General features: G+C 56.7%; 1 protein-coding gene across 3 annotated transcripts; it reads right to left on the reverse strand.

Moving 5' to 3' along the window:
• Positions 1–1,531: 1,531 nt before the first annotated feature.
• On the reverse strand, positions 1,532–20,595 carry NUMA1 (nuclear mitotic apparatus protein 1). Of its 3 annotated transcripts, none has more exons than XM_084201406.1 (26): positions 20,465–20,595; positions 18,677–18,749; positions 17,649–17,737; positions 15,877–15,956; positions 15,082–15,164; positions 14,913–14,993; positions 14,554–14,638; positions 14,034–14,157; positions 13,346–13,500; positions 12,887–13,004; positions 11,361–11,478; positions 10,903–11,043; positions 10,434–10,556; positions 7,288–9,393; positions 6,598–6,639; positions 5,567–5,635; positions 5,354–5,464; positions 5,053–5,271; positions 4,828–4,952; positions 4,489–4,732; positions 3,503–3,770; positions 3,254–3,390; positions 2,954–3,142; positions 2,502–2,612; positions 2,256–2,414; positions 1,532–2,054 (listed from the first exon to the last, which is right to left on the reverse strand). In XM_084201406.1, exons 2-26 carry the CDS (start codon positions 18,716–18,718, stop codon positions 2,019–2,021), a joined length of 5,055 nt encoding a protein of 1,684 aa, XP_084057532.1. In that variant the 5' UTR covers positions 18,719–18,749; positions 20,465–20,595; the 3' UTR covers positions 1,532–2,018. The 3 variants fall into 3 exon arrangements, with proteins under 3 accessions (XP_084057532.1, XP_084057531.1, XP_084057533.1); XM_084201405.1 differs by having other exon boundaries at positions 14,034–14,160; XM_084201407.1 differs by lacking the exons at positions 17,649–17,737; positions 18,677–18,749; positions 20,465–20,595 and having other exon boundaries at positions 14,034–14,160; positions 15,740–15,878.
• Between the last annotated feature and the right edge of the window lie 33 nt (positions 20,596–20,628).

Raw genomic sequence — 20,628 nt, forward strand, 5'->3', positions numbered from 1 at the left:
CTAAAGGGACTCCAAGAGAACTGGAGAGTGACAATGGCCTAGGAGGACAAGGGGTAGTGGCGTCAAATTGACAGAAGACAGGGTTATATGGGACATTACGAAGAAATTCTTCCCTGTGAGGGTGGTAAGGCACCAGCAGAGGTTTTCCACAGCAGCTGTGGCTGTCCTATCCCTGGAAGTGTTCCAGGGCCAGGTTTGATGGGACTTGGAGCTATCTGGTCTAGTGGAAAGTGTCTCTGGCCATGGTGGGGGTTTTTGGAACAAGATGAGCTTTAAAATCTCCTCCAACCCAAACTGTCCTCTGTCTCTGTCATTCCTGCCTGCTTTTCCCCAGGCTCTGCACTGGATGTCCCTGCAGCTCCCTTGAGTACCTGCAGACAGCTGGACAGGCAGGCACTGTGCTCACAGTCCTGCTGGTAGGTAATCCCATGGGTCGCTGTCTTCTCCTGCCCTCACTCTGGCTGTTTACTGCTCTCAGTCATTCCCAGATAGTTCTGGGCCCAGCCTTTCACTCTTTTGGGCTGGCAGAGTGTGGCATAGGGTACCTCCAGCATGTTAACCCTTTGCAGGGCTCCAGCTGCCACCTCAAGGACGCCCAGGGTGAAAGGAAGAGCCCAAGCCTGTGGCCCCCAAGCAATGACAGAGGACAGGCCAGCAGTGATGGGGAGACAAGTATCTGCCCCGTCTGCTCAGGTGGGTGCTTGGCAGGGTTGTCCTCTGGTGGCCAGCAAATGGGGATAGTGGTGGCAGTTCTGTAGCTGGGACACATCACTTGTGCCGGTGCCCTGCCACTGGAGAGGCATCACAGTGTATTCCCAGGCTGCCATGAGAACCATCAGGGAGGATGTCAGTCCAAACCCCATATCATCCCAACTCTAGTGAGCTTGTGACAACCCTATGACCTTCCCTTTCCACAGGCCACTTTCTGCTGAATCTGCTCCCCACACATGCCTCCCTGTGTGGAGAAGAACTTACTGTAGCCTGGCCTTCCTTGTCCCCTGATGCCTGGGTGCCCTGCCCCATTTGCCAACAGCTCTTTGGCATGGCAGAGGTGGAGCAGCATGCCAGCAACTGCAGGGAGACCCACCAGGGGCCCTGTCCTCCCCCAGTGCCTGCAGGACAACAGAGATGGGGACAAACCCTGTGTCACCACTCCTGGGGGGTTACCTGTAGTACTCCAAGGGGCAGAGACACTGCAGCTCCTGAACGGCTGTGGCAAGGCTGATATGAGGATGGAGAAAGTGCTTCCAGCCCCATGGCCAGGTTTGGTGGGGTTTGAAGCACTGCAATGGCAAGGGTTGCTACTGGAGCAGAGTAAGTTAAAGGCAGAAAATAAGGTTAGAAATGTGCAGTATGACTGCTTGGTAGTACAGCAGGTTCCCTGGGTGAGCATTGTGCCTTGGGACACCCTGTGTAGTTCAGTGATAGGGCAAGGAGGAGGCCATGCTTTTCCTCCCCTCAAGCCCTGATAAGAGTACCAGTGCATGTGGACTGTAGGAGGAGGAAGCCAGGACCCCCAGATCAGGTGAAAAATACACTTTATTTACAAGTAGAAACATTTAAAAATGCTGCCTCAGCTTCCCTGGGAGGAACAGGAGGACAGGGCAGGTGGGAGGGGTCCCACACACAGGGAGCAAGGGTGGTGGCCCGAGGGATGCTAAGTTTCACCTCTGTCCCTGTACCTGAGGCTGCAGAATATCCCTGGGGAGAGCTCAGCCCCTCCAGCTGCAGCCTGGTGCCAGCCCCTGCACCTCTGTGTGTTTCTAGCCTTCAACCTCTGTGCATCCCCTTGCCTTGGGTCCCGGAAGGGTTCAGGATGACAGTGGGTACAGGAAGGGCAAGGGGGCCTTGCCATGCCCAGGGCACCCCCACAGTTGTCAGTGGGATATGCAAGGCAGTCGTGTGGTTGGCTCCACCTGTTCACCCTCAGTGCTCCTGGGCCCTCGGGGGACAGGAAGAGGTGAAGGGGTGCAGGTGGGAGGCCAGGGCAGAGCCAGCACGCAGGGACTGGGGAAACCTCAGGATCGCTTGTCCTTGCGCAACTGGCGACTGGCCTGGAAAGGACAGAGCGAAGATGGGAGGTTAGGGACCATGAACCTGACCGAGCCCCATGCTGGCACCTGCTGTTGCCATAGCACCCCAGGGACAGCAGGACTGTCCCCCTTTTCTCCATGGCCTGTATGAACCCAAGGCAGGAATTGGGGGGCACTGAGCATAAGCTCAGAAGTGTGCCCAGGGGGTCAGGCAGTACCTACCTTGCCCTTTGGGGACTTGGCAGTGGCGATGCGGGATGAACGGCGGGTGCCGGAGGATTTGGGAGTGCTCCTCTGGGTGACTGCCCGGCGCAGCAGGCGCCTCCCCAGCTCCCTGGGGGTGTTGAGGATGCTGAATGCCATCGACTGGCGCCTCTGAGCCTGCAGAAGAGGGGCAGGACCATTAGCTCAGGGTGGGACAGGACAGAGGGGTCCCTCCTGATCCCTCTTTTTCCCTCTGAAGCTTACTGGTGTGGCTGGGGCTGGCTGCTCACGGTCTTGACTGGCCTGGGAGCCACTCTGCGCGCTGCGGTCCTGGGTGGTCTGGGACCGTGGGAAGCAGCTGGTTGGCTTCTTAGACTGGAAAACAGGGGACCAGCTAGTATTGCCATCTGGGGGTCAGCCTGCTGCGGGGCTGGCAGCAGTGAGAGAACTGAGGGGCCGCAGGGAGGGGATGTGATTGAGGGTAGCAGTGCCCAGGGAAGGCAGAAGGCTCAGCCCTTCACCTCTGGAATGACCTCCTTGCCAGCACTGAGAGCATCGTGAGTACTAGACACACCACTGGGACATGGGAATACTGGACACTGGAATCCAGGATCAGTGGGAACATGGGCGAATGGGGGCCACAGCAGCTCCCTCAAAACCTGGAACACCTCTTGTTCCCAGTAGGGTGCTGTGATGGGGGACTGGGCTGAGCTCACCGGGGGGGTGTCAGGGCCCTGGTGGATCTCCTCCGAGAGGCGCTTCCTCTGCTGCCGGGTGGTGATGCTGCTGCGCTGGCTGCCGGCGGCAATGATCTGGGAGGACTGCCTGCTGCCACGTTGCAGCGTCTCTTCTGGGTCCCCCATCTTCACATCCTCATCCGTGATGGTTCCCAAGGAGGTGGAGGGCTGGGGAGGGGATGTAGGGATATTGCTGAGGGGCACTGTCGGTTCCCAGACCCCCTCCTAAACCCCAGTTCTGGACAAAGGGCTGCCTGACCTCCCCCTCCCGCCCCTTACCATGCTCTCTAGGGGGTAGCTGGTTTTCAGGTGGGGGGGGCGGGCCTGGTTCCGCCGCTGCAGCTCTGCAATGCGGTTCCAGTCATCCAGCTGCTCTGGCTCATCCTGGCACATGCCCAGCTTCATGGTGCTCCGGCCTAAATCCAAAGCAAGGAAGGATGAGGGGACTTCCAGGTAAGACCTGGCTCCCCCAAGCCAGGGCAGAACCCCACAGCCAGCAGTCCAAGTGCCTTCCCTGCCCACACACACCGAGGCTGGAGCTGCTGGTCCGCTGCAAGCGCAGGGAGCTACGGGTGACTGGTCGGTACCCAGGGAGGCCCAGCAGTACTGAATGGCCAGGGGTCTTCTCTGGGGAGGAGACTTCCAGCTTTGCAAGAGTTTCCGGGGAGGGGAAGCTGGTGAGGGAACGGGTGGAGGCACCTGAGCGCAGACGGCCCTTAGCAGGGGAAGATGTTTTTGTGGACTGAGCCAATGGGATGTTCTTGATACAGACCAGTTCCTCAGACTCTGTGGGTTTCTGGGAGAGAAAAAGCCACAGATGGGTTTAGGTTTAACGGACCTTAAAGCTCATTTCCTTCCACCTCCTCCTCCCCTTGGCTAGGACACCTTCCACTAGACAGGTTGCTCTAAGCTGCATCCAGTCTGGCCTGGAACACTTCCATGCATGGGACAGTCACAGCTTCTCTGAGCAACCTGTGCCAGGGCCTTGCCATCCTCATAGGGAAGAATTTCTTCCCAATATCCCATCTAACCCTGCCCTCTGTCAATGGGAAGTCCTGTCACTCCAGGCCTATGTCCAAAGTCCCTCTCCAGGTCTCTTGGAGCCTCTTTATACACTGGCAGGGGCTCTAAGGTCTCCTTGGAGCCTTCTCCAAGCTGAATACCCCTCCCCCACTCTCTCAGCCTATCTCCAGAGCAGAGGGACTTCAGCCCTTTGGAGAGCATCTGTGACCTCCTCTGACCTTGCTGCAGCAACTCCATGTCATTCTGATGTTGGGGCCACAGAGCTAGAAGCAGCTCTGCAGGTGAGGTATCACCAGAGTGGAGCAGAGGGGCAAAATCCCCACATTGCACCGCTTCCCACTGTGCTGGGGATCAGCTGGGGACATGGCTGGACTTTAGGCTGCCAGTGCACATTGACAGGTCATGTTCAGCTTTTCAGTTCCCAGCATGCTGGGTCCCTCTGCAGTGCTGCTCCTGATCCCTGCATTCCCCAGCAGGGGCCCCCTGCTCACATCTGTCATGGTGATGTTGATGGTAGTGCGGCGCCGGGCAGAGCGGGTCTTGCACCCGGAGTCGAGCGAGAAGTCACCCGAGAACTTGGCGCTGCTCTGGAGCTGCGACGCCGTCTCAGAGAGGATGGGAGTAAAGTAGAGACTCTCCAGGGATGACTTCCTCTGGGGCAGCTGCTGCGACAGCAGGGACTCTTCACTCTCTGATGGCGCCACTGAGACTTCCAGCTGAGAGCTGGTAGCCTTCCTGCAGAGACAGGGGATGAGGGTAGCATCAGCAGTTTTACCAGGCCATCAGGAATGGTGGATTTTTGGGGTGCTGGAAGCAGATTGATCTGGTACCTGGTGGAGTTAAGCAGCTGTGCCTCATCGAGGCTATCAGTGCTCTGGTTGGCCACACTCTCGAAGGAAGTCTCATGTCCCTTTACGGTGGCAGTCTTCCCCTGGAACTTGCTAAGTTCCTTCACCTGAATGGGAAGCAGGGAGGAATGGATGGATCTGTCCTCCAAGTGAGGTGGTGATGGAAGTGAGGACAAGGAGGGTGAAGCTCAACTATGCCATACCCACCTGAGCTTCCAGGCTGTGGATCTGGCTGGTAAGATTCTTGCAGCTCATCTCAGACTCCTTGGCCTGCAGGATGCTCTGCTGTAGCTCCTTGGCCAGTCTCTCTGATTTGCTCTGAAGCTCTGTGTTCTCTTTCTGCAGGTGCTCCATGGCCTTCAGCTTCTCTGATAGCTCCTGGTTCTGCTGCTTCTTGGCATCATAATGACTTTTTGCCTTCTCCATCTAGGAGAAGATGGAAAGGAGAATCCTGTCAAGCTTCCCAGCAGTGTCAGGGACAGCAAGGCCATAGTAGCCCCCAGCATACCTGCCCTTTGTAGTGCTCAGCTGCCTGCTCCTTCTGGGTGAGCTGCACCTGCAGCTCTGCCACCTTCTCCTGATGGCTTGTAACTGCTGCCTGCAGCTCCCCTTCGAGTGCCTGTGGGCAGGGAAGAGACTGGCTTAGAGGCAACCCAGGTGAGCCCCCTGACAGCACCAACAGCTCCAGGGCTCAGCCCCCAGATTTTTGGTCCCTCTTTACTTTAACTCTCTGCTGCTGGGTCCAGGTGGCCTTCTCATGCTGAGTCAGCTTTTTATTCAGCTCGTCCACCTGGAAGAAAAAACATGGCTTGGTGAGACCAGCTCCAGGCACAAAACTACAATCTTCCTGTAGAGGAGCACAGCCCCCTCCTCTCTAGCCAGCTCTAGGGCACAATTTCCTGCCATGGGGCAACCATTCAGCACCACCCATGGCCAAGGAAGATCCCAGGACATGGCAAGGTGACAGTCACCCCATGTTAATCCTTACAGCAAGGCTGGCTGGAACTACCCAAGTGTAAGGAGCAGCCACAGGCTGGAAGTAAAGCCTGTGTTAAGTTCCCAGTGCCCAAACACTTGCTACCTGGAGTCCCACAGGTCATCCAGCACTCTTGACACAGGTAGCTGGCTGCTGCAAGTTTTGGCCTGGCCATGATCTCCCAGCTCCAGGAGATGCTTGAGGAGCCCACAGCCCCTGGTCATAGCCACAAGGTCTCTGCAGAGTCCTGGGCAGCTCTGGCTGGGACTGGACTGGGAAATGTGGCTTTTCCAGCGTTTCCCAAGTGCTAACTTCTACCACATCTGAGATCAATGCTGCTCTAGCCACATCCTGGACCATGCTGTCTGAGCACAGCTGTTGCTATCAGTTGTGCCAAGAGCTGGGCCTTGGTTAAAGGTGGGGGGAGGAGCACTGACAGCACTGACAGTCCTACACTGAGGAGCCCTGCGTGCTCCTGGCAGCCACTTGCTGCATGTGCTGCCATGGGGCATGTGAGAAGCCATGCCAAGTTGCAGGCACTAATGGGAAGGAGCAGGTGGCAGGATGGGACACCAGTTGCTACCCCCTGAAGCTGAAGGTGCCCAGAGACTTGGAGCCAAATGCCCCATGGCTGGGCCCATACTGTAAGCAGTTCACAGTACAGTACAGTACACAGTTCACAGTACAGTACAGAGGAGAGGGTGGCTCCAGCAGGAAGTGACAAACAAGGAGGGCTGTGCACTGTCATTGAGCAGCCAGCTCTTGGTGTGTGTTACCTGCTTAGTTTGGTCCTTCTGGATTATCTCTAACTGCTCCACCTGCAAGCACAAAAAGTAGACACACAGGATGTTTTTCATACAATCATGGAGTCATTTAGTTTGGAAAAGCCCTCTGAGACTGAGTACACTGCCAACACCACCACTAATCCATGTCCACATGTCCGTTAAATCCCGACAGGGACTCTACCACTGTTGTAGGCAGACTGTGCCAGGGCTGGACAGCCCTTTCAGGGAAGGAATTTTTACCTAATATCCAACCTAAGCCTCTCCAGGCATAACTTGAAACTATTTCCTATTGTCATGCCACTTGTTAACTGGCAGAACAAGTTACCTGGGAGACCCCCATCTAGCTGCAGCCTCTTTTCAGGGAGCTGTTTCACCCCTTCAGGGCAGAGACAGTTCCCTCCCCCCCAGCCTCCTTTTCTCCAGGCTTAGCCCCCCCCAACTCCCTTAGCTGCTGCTCATGAGACTGGTGCTCCAGATCATTCCCCAGCATTGCTGCCCTTCTCTGGAAACACTCCAGCACCTGAATGTGACAGTCCCTTTCACACCTAGAAATATGTCCCACACCCCTAGTCCCTGTGCTTAGCAGGACATGGATTGAGGGGTGTGCAGAAGGCTGAACACATCCCTTTTCCAGGAGGGTTTCCCCATCCACATCCCTGCTGCTGGGAGCAGAACCCCTACCTGACTTGTCAGTCTCTGCTTCTCTTCCAGGAGTTTCTTCCTCTCTTCCAAGGCTGCCGCCTTGCTGCTCTCATACTCCTTAGTCAGGTCCTCCAGCTTCTGAACTGCCTCCTTAGTCTCCTGCCTGCTGCTGGTCACCAGCTTCTCAGATGCTGCCTGCAGCTGCTCCAGCTCCTGCCTGTGCCGCTCCCTGGCCTGGCCCAGTTCCACCTCCAGCTGGCGCTGCCCTTGGCTGCGGCTCTTGCTGAGCCCCTGGTTCTCCTCGGCCAGCCGAGCATTGGCCTGTTGCAGCCCTGCCAGCTGTGCCCCCGCCTCTGCCGCATCAGCCTGCAGCCGCTGAATGGCCCGGTCCTTTTCTGCCAACTGCCCCCGCAGTGACGGCACCTCCGCCGCCTCCAGCTTGGCCTGCGCTAGCTCGACTTGCAGCGTGGACACAGCTTTTGCCCTCTGCTCCAGGTCCTGGCGGTGCTGGCTTTCTAGGGAGGCGTGCTTGGCCCGAGCGCTGTCGAGCTCCTGCTGCAGAGCAGCCAGGAGCTGCTCCTTCTGTAAGCACTTGTCCTGGCAGACCTTTGCCTCTTGCCGCAGCTCATCCTCCCGCTCGCTCTGGCTATGGCGGTCCCTCTTCAGGGCCTCGATGGTCATCCGCTGCTTCTCCATCTCGTCCTGGCACCGCTGCACGTCCACCTTCATCAAGGAGCACCTCTCAGCTGCACGGGAGGCTGCAGTGGCCATCTCTGTCTGCAGCACCCGCAGCCTCTCCTCCAGCTTCTTGCTCTTCTCTGACTCAGCCAGGATCAGGCGTTTCAACTCCTTGCTCTCCCCTTCCTTCTCTTTCACCTGGTGACGGAAGATGGAGACCTCCTGCTCCAGGCTGCTGATCAGGCTGTTCTTCCTCTCCATCTCCTGGACACACTGGGACACTTGTTCCTTCCAGCTCTCCTTCTCCTGCACGGCAGAGCGGAGGGACACCAGCTCCTTCTCTGCAATCCGCAGCTGATCCATGGTGCCTTGCAACTCCTTGGACTTGAGTTTCTCCTGGGACAGCTGCTGGGAGACTCCCTCCAGTGCCTCAGCAGCTCTCTGGGCATCCGCCTCCAGCTTGGCCACACGCTGGGCGGCTGCTTGCTCTGCCACAGCCATCTTCTCCTGAAGGGATGAAATCTCGGCCCTCAGCTTCTGCTCCTCACTCTCCTTCTCCTTTGCCCATGACTGAGCGCTGGACAAGTCAGCCTGGAGGCTAGCCAGCCGCTCTGCCTGGGCCTCCAGCACAGCCACCTTCTCCTGCTCAGCCTGCAGCTGCTGACAGGTCCGGCTGTGCTCCCGGCTCAGCGCCTGCATTTCCTCCTTCAGCCGCCTGAACTCTTCGTCCTCCCCTCGGGCAGCAGGAGAGGCTCCCACGGGCTGCTCCCGGCTCTCCTCTGACACCTGGCGTGTGGCCAGCTCCTCACCCTGCTCCGGCAGAGCTGGCCCCTGGCCCTGAACCAGCTGTTGTCTCTCTGCCTCCAGCTCAGCGATCCTGGCCAGGTTGCCTTCCAGGCACTCAGCTGCCCGTCTCTTCTCGTCCTCCAATATACCCTCAGTGTTCCGCAGGGATTCCTCCAGGAAGAGCAGCTGCTCCTGCAGGCGGCTGTTCTCCCGAGCCAGCTTCTCCCTCTCAGCCAGCTTCTGCTGGCTCTCCTTTAGCCTGCCCTCCAGCTCCTGCAGCTGGGCTTTCAGTGCCTCTGCTGCCACTCCCTGCTGCCGTTGGGCACTCAGCTCCAGGATCTGGGCTTCCAGTTCACCGACCTTGTGGCTCAGTGCAGCCTTCTCTTCATCCACAGCCTGCAGCTGGCTGCTAAGGGATGCATTGGCCTGCTGGAGCTGCTGCAGGGCAGAGTCCCTTTCCCGCAGGGCCTGCTCATGCTGGGCACTGAGGACAGCCAGCCGCTCAGCCTGCTCCTCGGCAGCCCGTGCCTGCAGGTCTCGCTTCAGTCTCTCTTGGGCCCGGTGGCTCTCAGAGAGGGAGCTCTGGAGGCTGGTGACAAGGCTGTCCAGCTGCTGCTTCTCCTCCTCCAGCTGCAGTCTTTTGGCTGTGAGGCTGGACACTTCTTGCTTCAGCTCCTCCAGCTGGCAAACAGAAGAGCAGGGAGACTGTATTGGGTCTGACTGCGACAGAAAGAGTGCTGCTCAGCAGTACCCAAAACACTGGTGTGTTATCAACACCTTTCCAGCTGCCCATGCAAAGCACAGCACTGTGAAAGCTTCCAAGGGAAAATGAACTCTTAACCCCCCCCCCAGCAAGGGTCTAAGAGTGGGCAAGATCCTGGGAGTGGGCACAATGAGGAACATTGACAAAAATTAACCAAAGGGATATTCCACATCATGTGATGTCAGCTCAGATATAAAAGCTAAGGGATGTAGGAGGAATGGAGGGCAGTCATTATTTTAGTGTTTGCCTTGTTTGCCTTCTGGAGCAACCACTACACATGCTGAAGCCCTGCTTCCCAGGAAGTGTCTAAACATCACTCACTGATGGAAAGTAGAGATTAGCTTTTCTCTTTGCTTATGCACACATAAACTTTCACTTTTCCTTTTTTACTTTAGTAAGTTGCCTCATCTCAGCCTACTAGTTCTTTTCCCTCTTATTTTTCTCTCCCCTGTCCTGCTGGAAAGGGGAGTGAGTGATAGCAGAGCTTGGTGGGCACCTGGTGCCCAGCCAAGGTCAGACTACTACAGGGACAAAACATGCACCCCCTAGGTAGTACTCAAGCTGCAGCCAACATGCTCACCAGAGCCCCACATGCTGCATCACACTGGGAGCTGCCCAGGTCCTGCCTTCCCTCCCATCACACCCCCAGGGCACCTTGCTTTTCCCTCAGCCTTGTGCCACTGCTCCCTTGGACCAAACACCTTCTTTTCACTGTGCAGGACATGCTCTCTTCACAACCAGTTAATATTGTGGGAGGCTGGGGAAGCAACCAGCTCCCTGGCAGCAGTATTTGCAAATTCAGCCCAAAAGGAGCTCTCCCAGAGTGCTCAGCCCCACATCCCCAATCCAGCAGCAGAGAGCAGCAGGCTCTGCTCCACATGGCTTTGCCATGCATCTCCTGGCACCTGCTGCACTCTCCCACTGGAGTAGTTTACAAGCTGCAGGAGCCCCAGTGTACCTTCAAAATGTCTCCCATGACTTCTCCCTTCTCCTGGGTGCTGCACTCCTCCAGCTTGGCCAGCTGGTCCTCCAGCATAGAAATCTTTCCCTGTAGAATCTCGATTTTCTCTTCTGAGCATTTCTGGCAACAGAGATGGGACTGAGCATGGTGCAAGACAGAAGAGCCAACCAACCAAGGAGAGGCACAGTCACCCACTCAGTATTGAAACCATGCTTTTCCAGCAGCTTTGTCTCTCCCCACTGGAAGGACAGGAGCCTGTCCCACCATGGGGAACCCTTCCTTAGTTTCAGGGAGAGGCTTCCCACAGGAGCTGACAGTTACACAACTTCTCCCTGTGTACTGGCAAAAATGGGCAGGAGGGCTCCTGGCGCCCGCACCCTGCTTGCAGTTGACATGTCCCCCAGCTGCGGGGGGGGACTGTGGGGAAGCTACAGGGGGGCACCCACCACTCCCCAGGCCTCCTGACCTTATCCTGCAGGGCTGCATGCAGCTCTTTCTCCAGCTGCCGCTGCTTTTCCTGTGACTGAGCCATGGCAGTGTTGTGCTCCTCCGAGAGTTCATTCAGGGCTCGTTGCAGCTGGACCATATTGCTGGCGATCTCCCGCAGCTGCCAATGAAAATCCATCCAGTCCAGAAGAGAGGCAGAGCATGCCTTTACTGTTCAGGGCTCTGCCTACTCCTCATTCCCAAGAGCTGCAGCACACATGGGCATCCTGGGTTCTGGGTGCTCATCACATGCAGGCAGCTCCATCCAGCTGCCATTCCCCCACCAGAGTTCCAAGGCAGGCTTGGTCACTGGGTCAAAGATCACATTAGCAGAACCATAAACATCCCAGCATCCAGCACTGCCATCAAATCCTCCCCCCAGGCTCCATTACAACCAACTGGGTTTTGGGGACATGGAGAGGACACTGCACCCCATACCTTGAAGGAAAGATCCCCATTCTCCTCAGAGAGCTGGTTGATTTTTCGGTCCATCTGAGCTTTTTCAGTCTTCAGGTCCTGGCACTGCCTGAAGGCCTCGTGCAGGCGCCCCACCAGGCTGTGGGAAAGGAGGTGGTTAAGGAGGCGGTGCATGCTGGCAGCGGGCAAGGATATCACCAGGGATCGGTGCTGCTGGATATTGCCACGGAAACTAAAGATTCCAAGGGATCTCCATGCCTTGCTGTGACTCTACCATCAACCCAGCTCTAAAACTGTGTCCCAACAGGCGACAAAGCAGAGTAGAGATAAGCAATGTTTGTGCTTTGCAGAAGCCTGACTGCTCCAAACTGAGAGCAGAGGCAGCTGTGGGACTCCAGCCACGCCCCTGCAAAGGGAAATAAGTGAGGAAAGAACAAAAAAAGACATGGCACTTCCAGTGCAGGTTGGGCAGCCTTCCTGAGTAAACAATGGCACAGGGACAGAGCAAAGACCAGGATGCAGTGTGACAGGTGATTTCAAGTGTGTGACAAAGTAAAGGCCTGGGAAATGAACTGGAGTCAGGAGTTCCAGGATCACCCTAAAAGCTTCCCTTTTTCCAGGGCAGGTGAGACCCAAAAGGGCAGCACACCCTTTTCACATAATAGGAATAACTGCTCCCATGCAGGGTTTGGATTAAGAGTGGGCTGTTAGAACAGACTGCATGGCTTGGAACTGGATCTATGCCCACTGCAATAAAAATGGGCTGCCAGCCATAACTGCCCTGAGGGCATGGGCAGCATGATGGTGGCACAGCTGTGTCATGGGCTGATCCCACAGCGTGGGCAACAAGGGAGAAGGGGATTCTGCTCCTCTCTGGTGGGACCCCATCTGCAGAGCTGCCTCCAGCTCTGGGGTCCTCACTGTCACAAGGATGTGGAGCTGCTGGGGCAAGTCCAGAGGAGATGCTCCAAGGGCTGCTGGAGCCCCCCTCTGCTCTGGAGACAGACTTGGAGACACCGGGGGGTGTTCAGCCTGGAGTTGAGAAGGCTCTGGGGACACCACAGAGCACCTTCCAGCACCTAAAGGGGCTCCAATACAGCCAGAGAGGGACTTTGGACAAGAGTCTGGAGTAACAGGACAAGAGGGAATGGTCTTCCACTGAGAGAGGACATGGTAAGACTGGATATTGGGCAGAAATTCTTCCTTATGAGGGTGATGAAGCCCTGGCACAAGTTGTCTAGAGAAGCTGTGGCTGCCCCTTCCCTGGAAGTATTCAAGGCCAGGTAGGAGGGGGCTTGGAGCAACCTGGTCTAGTGGGTGTCCCTGCCCATGGCTGGGCATTCCAGCTGAATGAACTTTAATCTTCCAACCCAGACCCTTTTTTGATTCTGTGCCTGCTGTCTTCTCCCCGGCAGCAGAGGAACAAGAAGGTTTGCTTTCTCCCCTGCTATGCCCTGCTAGGAAGAGACAGACAACATAGAGTCTGGGGATGTGGGAGTGACAAGGTCCCACCTAGGAGAAAGGAGTGGATGTTCCTGGAGGATTACCTCTCATTCTTCTCCCTCAGCTCCTCCATTTCTTTGGGCTCCAGCCGGTCTTCAGCTTGCTTCTCATTGAGCTTTACCAAGCGATCAATCTGCTGCTGCATCGTGGTGATCTGAGCATCTGGGGAAGGGGGCAAGAAAGGGCCCATTACCAACTTTTCATGTCACCTGAAGCCCCCACAACAGCATTTCTGCACAGAAACCCTCTGCAGCAGGAGATAAAGGACCAGGCTAGCAGAGCTGCTGCTCAGCATAGGTGTTGCTTCAGTCAGGGCTTTTGTTGCCCAGGATATATAAGGGAATACAATATGGAAGAAGGAACCTGGAGTCTCACTCGTGGCATGGCAGGATGGACCATGCATCAGCAGAGCTGTGGTGGGGTCACAAAAGAAAAGTCAGAGAAACAAGGGGAGCTCTCTGCCTGAGAGCCCTCCCTGCACCCCAGGATGTGCTGGTACTGACCCTTCTCCATGATGAGCTTGTGATTCTCTGCCACCTCCACCTCCAGCTCTTCCTGTTTCTTTCTCTCAAAAGCCAGCTGCACCTTCAGCCGCCGCAGCTGAAACTGGGGGGTCTGCATGATGTCCCCCATGGGTGAAGACGGAGCGCTGGGCAGGCTGCAAGGAGACACACACAAGCTGGATTATCCTGAACCAGCCCAGGCCCCATGCAGCCAGACCCACTCTGCTACCCCCATCTCTGCGGCAGGTTCTCCTGCCTGGATCCCCAAGGGACTGCCGCCTTAAAAATCTAGGAACAAAACAACACACATACAAACTATTTCAATAAAGGAGGTAATATAAAAGCTGGTCTTTCATTGGAGGCCTCCAGGGGCAAATATGGAAAAATGCCTCCACTTGGAGACATGGTTTAGTGGTGGCACTGGAAGTGCAGAGGGCACAGTTGGACTCGATGGTCTCAGAGGGCTTTTCCAACCTGAATGATTCCATGATTCTAAAAGGAGCTAGAGCTCAAGCTCACCTCCATCATCCATCCCCACATCATGCTGGTGCAGCAGGAGAGCACCAAAGCAGAACAGGGCATTCTGGAGTCAGTGTGCAGCCTGGTTACACCTGCGGGTCCCAAAAGCTGCCCCACCCACCCCTCCCTTCCTTCATTTCCACTGGTAGCCAGGAGGCAGGGCACATACTTGGTGCTGGGGAAGGAGGCGATCCTCTGCAGCTCCAGGAAATGCACCTCTCGCTTGTGTGGGAGAGAGATCAGTGGGGAATGTTCCTCAGAGCTGCTGCTGGACACACTGGACAAGGATGGCTCTGCTGGAAATAAAAAGGGAGAAGGCGGCTGTGATCTTTAATATCTAAGAGGCTGAGCAGCTGAAATCTCAGGGGCACAGCAGCCACAGATTCCAGTAGCGATGGAATAGCCAACTGAGGAAGCCATAAACCTGCCCTACATCCCCATCCCTCCTGCTACACACTCCTTCCCCAGCAACTCTGCTCCCATAAGACTGTCAGCATCCCACCTGCTCCTCTCCTCCAGGGAAAGACTGAGGTACTGCTGAGTAGGAAGAGCCAGCAGGTCTAAGGTAACCCTACTCTTGGGAGTTTACAGTGTTTTGTAGCTGAGCACATCTGGGTTGTGCAGCTGCCTTTATGGCTGGGCAGCTACAGCAGCACAAACAGGAGGAAAAGCCAGGGCCCAGCACTTACCTTTCCTCTGCAGAAATGGCTCCAGATTCTCATTCAGGCACTCCTCATTATCCAGCACAAATTTGACGATTGATGCCAGTTCAACCTGTGTTGGAGGAGCTGCAGAGTTAGTGGCTCTGCTGCAGGTCACAGGCAGCACCACAGCAGGTACGGGGCAGCTCCCTGCCTGCCTGTGCTGCTGCCCACACTTGCTGCCACAAGCTTTTGATAGCCCAAAACCACCAGTGAGCACCACAGTGCCCACTCCACACCGTCTTTCAATGAGACCCAGGAGGGCAAGTCCCAGAGCACCTTCCCCCAAAGGAACTGCTGCTTCCCCCTGCACCCCACATCCAGAGGAGGAACCCCAAAGGGATTACCTGGGTCTTGTAGTCAAATTCATTCCAGTCCCCAGAGTTCTTGGAACTCATGGAGGTGTGATATAGGAGCAGCACGGCCACCTGAGCAAGGCAGGAAAAGCATGAGTAACCCCAGGCCAGTCCCAAGCACACTGGTGCCATCTGGGACTAAAACATGCCACGCAGTTACCTTGGCCAGCGCCAGCTCCTCTCCATCCAGCAGTTTCTGTGTAGAGACAAGGTTTTCTGCAGCCAATTTGTGCCGGCAGTGCTCTACAACATGAAGCAGAATTCCCAGTCACACAGGAGCCACTGGGCACGCTGCCTCCCCTGAGGTGGCACTCATGGCCAGGAGGTCATTGTAATGCATCCCCAGGGAGAAGGGACATGGGGCAGGATGGGCTCCAGAGCTGAGATCCCAGTGGTCAGCCTTGGCCATAAACTCTGACCAACTTTCATTCCCCTCCCTGGAATTCCACCCTAAATCCCAGCCTCCCCACGTTGGCATCTCCCCTCAAACATCAACACAAACAGAGAGCTCCATCTCTGGGTGGGATATGAGGTGGGATATGGAGACTTTCCTCGAGGAAAGACTGAGCAAGAGTGAGAGATATTTCCCATTTTCCCTCCCAGGATTTCTGTGTGGGTAAAGGTTTTCAACTGGAATTTGAAGAGCTTGACTCAGGGTACCCAACTAGGAAAACTGCTCTAGGCAACATCACCAGAGCAGCCACTGGCACTCTGCCCTTCACACCCAGAACCTCCTTTGCTCTGAACTCAGGCTCTGATAAGGATTTCCATCTGGAAGTTTCCCCTTCCACAGGCTGCTGCAGGAAAGCTGCTGGCACCTCGCAAAGCTGTTGATGTGGGGTGAGGGGGTCACTTTGTGGAGAGGGAAGCTGCAGACAGCAGACCAGACTCTCTCAGAGGTCAGGGGCACCGAGCAGGGGCAGTCGCTTTCCCCAGCACCAGCGGAGGGTCTTACTCTGCAGGAAACCATGGATGAAGGAGATCCTCTCTGGCAGCGGCTGCTCCAGCACAGACTCCCCCTCCTTGCTCCCGTGGCTGGAAGAGTGGAGGGTTTGCATTAACTCCTTCTGGAGGGATTAGACCAACGCTGAGTTTTGTGCAGCAGGGTTTGCTGAGCCAGAGGCTGGTTCTGGGGCACTGCTCTGCCTTTAGCCCCCACACCAGGGCCAGCAGAGCCAGGACAAACCACAAGATGCATGGGGGTGGAATCCCCTGGAATCCTGGAATCCCCCTCCTGGGAGAGCAGCTAGAGCTGGGCAGCTGACACCCCCCCTATGGGCACTGCTTCCTATTCTGCCTGCCAACCCCAGCATAGCACAGGGAGCTTGTGGTGGCCCCACTGGCTGGGAACCACCACAGGGGCCAGTCCATGCATGGAGCCTCAGGCTTTTCTTGCTGGATTTTGGGGAGGCTGAAGCTTCCTCTTGCACTTATTTGTGACTACACTCTTCCTGAGCAGCCACCAGTTCATGGAATATCCTGAGTTGGAAAGGACTCACAAGGGTTATTAAACCCAACTGCAGCTCAGAAATGGCATGCCCAAAACCTGCACCAATCATGCTTGACCAGCACCGCTTCAATACTGTCACTTACTCCCAAGGTGCCAAAACCAGGAACCTGGCCTGGGATAGGGGCTGCCACGAGGATTTGCTCCTCCTCATGCCACCAGGAGCTCTTCAGATCAGCCAGCTGCTGTGGCAGCTGCCCTGCTGCCACCCCACTTTATCAAGCAATGGCCAGGCCTCTTTAGAGAGCATGTGCCACCAGGATCCCTACTAATCCGAGCTGGAGCACAGACCCAGGAGATTAACCAGGTCTGACTAAATATATCTGTGGTGCAGGCAGCTCCTTCCTCCCCACCCACTGCAGGCAGATCCCTGCTCCAGGCAGGCTCTCCTTACCCTGTGCAGGAGGTAATTATAGTAGACAGGCTCCCAGTGAGCCTCCCACCGGAAGAGTTTGAAAGCAATGCATGGCAGCCTCACACCCTCTCAAATTGTTTTGCCAGCTCCTTAACCACCAGGCTTCATCCCACCTCTGATGCCCATTATGGCCTGTAGATTCTGGTTGCCCCTTGCTCCCAGGGAACAGACACAATTCCTGAAGGAGGCATTCCTCCCACCCCTGCCCAGTCACCTCAGGTCCCAGGATGGAGCAAACAGGCTCCATCCTGACCACACTATATGCAGCAGCAGCCTGAAAAGGCAACAGAAGCACTTTATGAGGCAGAAACTGTCATTCTTTACACTGCTTTCCAGATACAAAGTTTCCTCAGGATCCAAAGGCTGCCACTCAGGAAAACTTGCTGGGCTGTTCCCTCACCAGAGCAGCATCAAGAAAAATGGATAATCTCCAGTGCAGCTGCAGGAACCCTGTGCCACTGGCAGCAGCACTCAGGGCTGTTCTACAATGCCAGGAGCAAACCCAGATGTTAAGTGCCAGATGAGATAACAAGTCTCAAATGACAGGAACTCAGACCAAAACATTCTCTGGGCAGCTCTGTAGGACCCAACAGCTCTGCAGGCAGACCCCAGCTGTGCAGTGGCACAGAGGAGATGCAGATCTCAGCATCTCATATGCCAGAGGAGGAATAAATACCCCAAGATCCCCACTCCCACCCTGCCCAAGACAGGAGCCCCTTAGCTCCTGGGGGCCAAGGCCATGGCTCAGAGACAGCACAGACCCAGCTGTGTGGTCTGAAATGTGTACACAGCTCCCCATACTCACATTTTGTGGATAATTCTGATGAAGACACTACAGTCCTGGAGCTGGGACAAATCATTGAGGGGATCAGGACAAACCTTTGTGCTGTTCACCTAGAAATGGGGTGGGACAGTCAGAAGACAGAAACCAAGACAACACTGTGCTGTGCCACTCACCACCTCCAGTCCTGGCAGGAGACAGCAAGACTGGTCTGGGAGTGAAAGTAAATCCACCTCTTTAAACCACCCCTTCCCAGGGAACAGATGAACATGATCCCCACAGTTCCACATCTGGGAGTCTGGCACAGGTCCCATTTATCACACTGCTGGAGCCCCTCTTCTCTGGAGAGGCTGAGAGACCTGGGGGTGTTCAGCCTGAAGAAAAGAAGGCTCCAGGGAGACCTTAGAGCCCCTGCCAGTGCCTAAAGGGGCTCCAAAAGAGCTGGAGAGAGACTTTGGACAAAGGCCTGGAGTGACAGGACAAGAGGGAATGGCTTCCCACTAACAGAGAGCAGGGTTAGATGGGATATTGGGAAGAAATTCTTCCCTGAGAGGGTCATCCAGAGAAGCCATGGCTGCCCTATCCCTTGAAGAGTTCAAGGCTAGGCTGGATGTGGTTTGGAGCAAGCTGGTCTAGTGGGAGGTCTCCCTGCCCATGGCAGGGCATTCCAGTTGAATGAGCTTAAAAGCCCCTTCTAACCCAAACCATTCTATGAGTTTTCACTTGGACACACCAGTGCTTTGTGAGACAGATCCAATAACACCTTTACAGTACAGCTGCTGCCTGCTTCAGGCTCAGCTCCATCTCCCAGGCAGTTTCCATGACCAGACCAAGCCATTCCAGCATTTCTGGTTACTCAACAGGAAGGGTGAGCAAGGCTTTGCCTGCAAACACCCACCTGCCCAAGAACCGTAGAAACTGGACTACCCTAGGGCCTGCCCCAGCCACAATCCCTCCTGTGACAAGCCCCAGCTTCATGCCCCAAAGCTGACAGAGCTGGCAGCAGCATGTCCCACCTATGCAGCGAGCTCCAGCAGAGAGGGGGGACTTACCCAAGCAAGGAGAGCAGCAACTCTTGCTCCGTGAAGAGACATCGTGGCCAGCCTATCAAGTTCCTGCCCAGACCTAAAAACACCAGCAACGGGGGAGGAGGGATAAAAAAGGTAAACTATAGTAATTATGTTACTAAATTACTTGCACCCAGCACCAGGCATTTGTACCACCAAGGAAGGATGTGTCCCTGCATCTGGCCAGCTGTGCAGGAGCAGCCAGCATCCTCCTGCTTCTCCAGAGGCTCAGTGTGGGGAGCAATGCTAAGCAGCAGCCAGGTCCACTCCCACAGATTAGGATCCTGACAAGGGGTCAATGGAAAACTGCTGCTCAGGCTCCTCATTCTCCTGCTGTGCCATCTTCCCTCCCCTCGCCTCCAAATGCCACTAACATTTCTTGTCCAGCAAGGCAGTGGCCAAGCCATTGAAGCACTGCCAGCTCCCCTTCCCACTGCTGCTAGTGAAGGAACCACCTGCTGGGGGCACAGGGAGCTCACAGCTCCATTGGGTGGGGAGCAGGGATGAGCTGCCCTGACGGGATCTGGGATCACTGCCAGGTCCCCTTCACAGCGACCTTTGCCTCCACGCTGGCTGCCCCCAGTGCCACCCTGGTAGTCTTCCAGGGCAGGGGACTGCTGGGAGCCAAAAAGTCACCCAGATGAGGAGGGGGCTCCTCACCCTGTATTGCACCTGGACACCTGCACCATGACGGGCCAGGAGCCTGGCTGGAATCTGCAGCTGCTCAGCACAGCACAGCCAACCAGTCACGGTGGCTTTGGGGACTAGAGAGCTCCCACTGCCGTCAGTCCAGCTGGGAAGCATGGGATCCTCAGCAGGACAGGTCCTCCCTCCAATCTGGCTAAAACTCAGCTCCCTGTCTCACAGCTGGGTCACTCACTAACTACTGTCCGTCCCCCACCCCCGGCAGCACAGCCAAGACCTCTCTCTAAAAATCTACCCAAAGACACCAGGCAACGCACTAGCAGCACTGGATGCAGACCCTCGGAGAAAACCGTGTCCCACCAGCGTCGAGCTGGGTTTCACCAGAACCAGTCTGCAAACACACTGGTGCCTGGTGCGAGATCCGGACGGGCAGGGCTACCCGCTCCTGCCGCGGTCACAGCCTGGCCTGTCACTGGTAACACTGGCCACCCTGAGCGTCTGAGACAACGCCATGACCCTCCGTGAGGACGTGCCATTCGTGATGGCAGGCGGGAAGCGGTCGGGGAGCCCGCCAGCGGCCGTGAGCGCCTTCCAGCTGCATCCCCGCAGAGAGCAGCTGCAGGGGGGCGGTGGGGACCGGGGAACGAGCTCCGGAGGTGGCGGCGGCCGCGGCGGCATTGTCCTTCCCCTCCTTCCCCTGCGCCGCTCCGGTCACAACACGGCGTTACGCAAGCCCGCGCTCCGGAGCTCCCGACGTGCCAACGCGCCAGGGGACGCAAAGCCCGCGGGCCCCGGGCTGTCCCGGGCCAGGGGGTCCGGCTGCGGGAAGCACCCAGGCGGGGTGAGCGACCCACGGCAGCCCACGGCACGGACGGGCCCGCAGCTGGCAGAGGGGGAGAGCAGCCGCCGACCCGAGCGCCCGGATGTTGGCGAGCCCGGCGCGGCCAGCCGCGGCCCCAGGGACCCGCACCTCGGAGGCTGGCGAGGGGCCGGGCCGGGCCGGGAGCCGTACGCTGCGGCGAGGCGGCGGAGCTGGGCGAGCTGAGCTTCGCCGCCCCCGCCTCGCTCCCCCCAACCCCGTGGAAAACAAAACAAGGAAGAGGCAGAAAGTCTTTGTTGGGGCCTTACCGGGGCCGCGCGGCCGTCGTCGGCGCGCTGGGGTTAATCCGCCATGAGCGTTGGCAAGCCGGGAAGGGCCGGGAAGCCAGCGGCCACGCACAAAAGAAAAGTTGTTGAGCTTCTCTTCGGCGGGGCTGGCAGGCGGCGGTTCCCCTTCCTGGCCCTGCGCCACC

This window comes from Fringilla coelebs (genome assembly GCF_963513975.1).
Source record: "Fringilla coelebs genome assembly, chromosome: 2".
NCBI classification, from domain to species: Eukaryota; Metazoa; Chordata; class Aves; order Passeriformes; family Fringillidae; genus Fringilla; species Fringilla coelebs.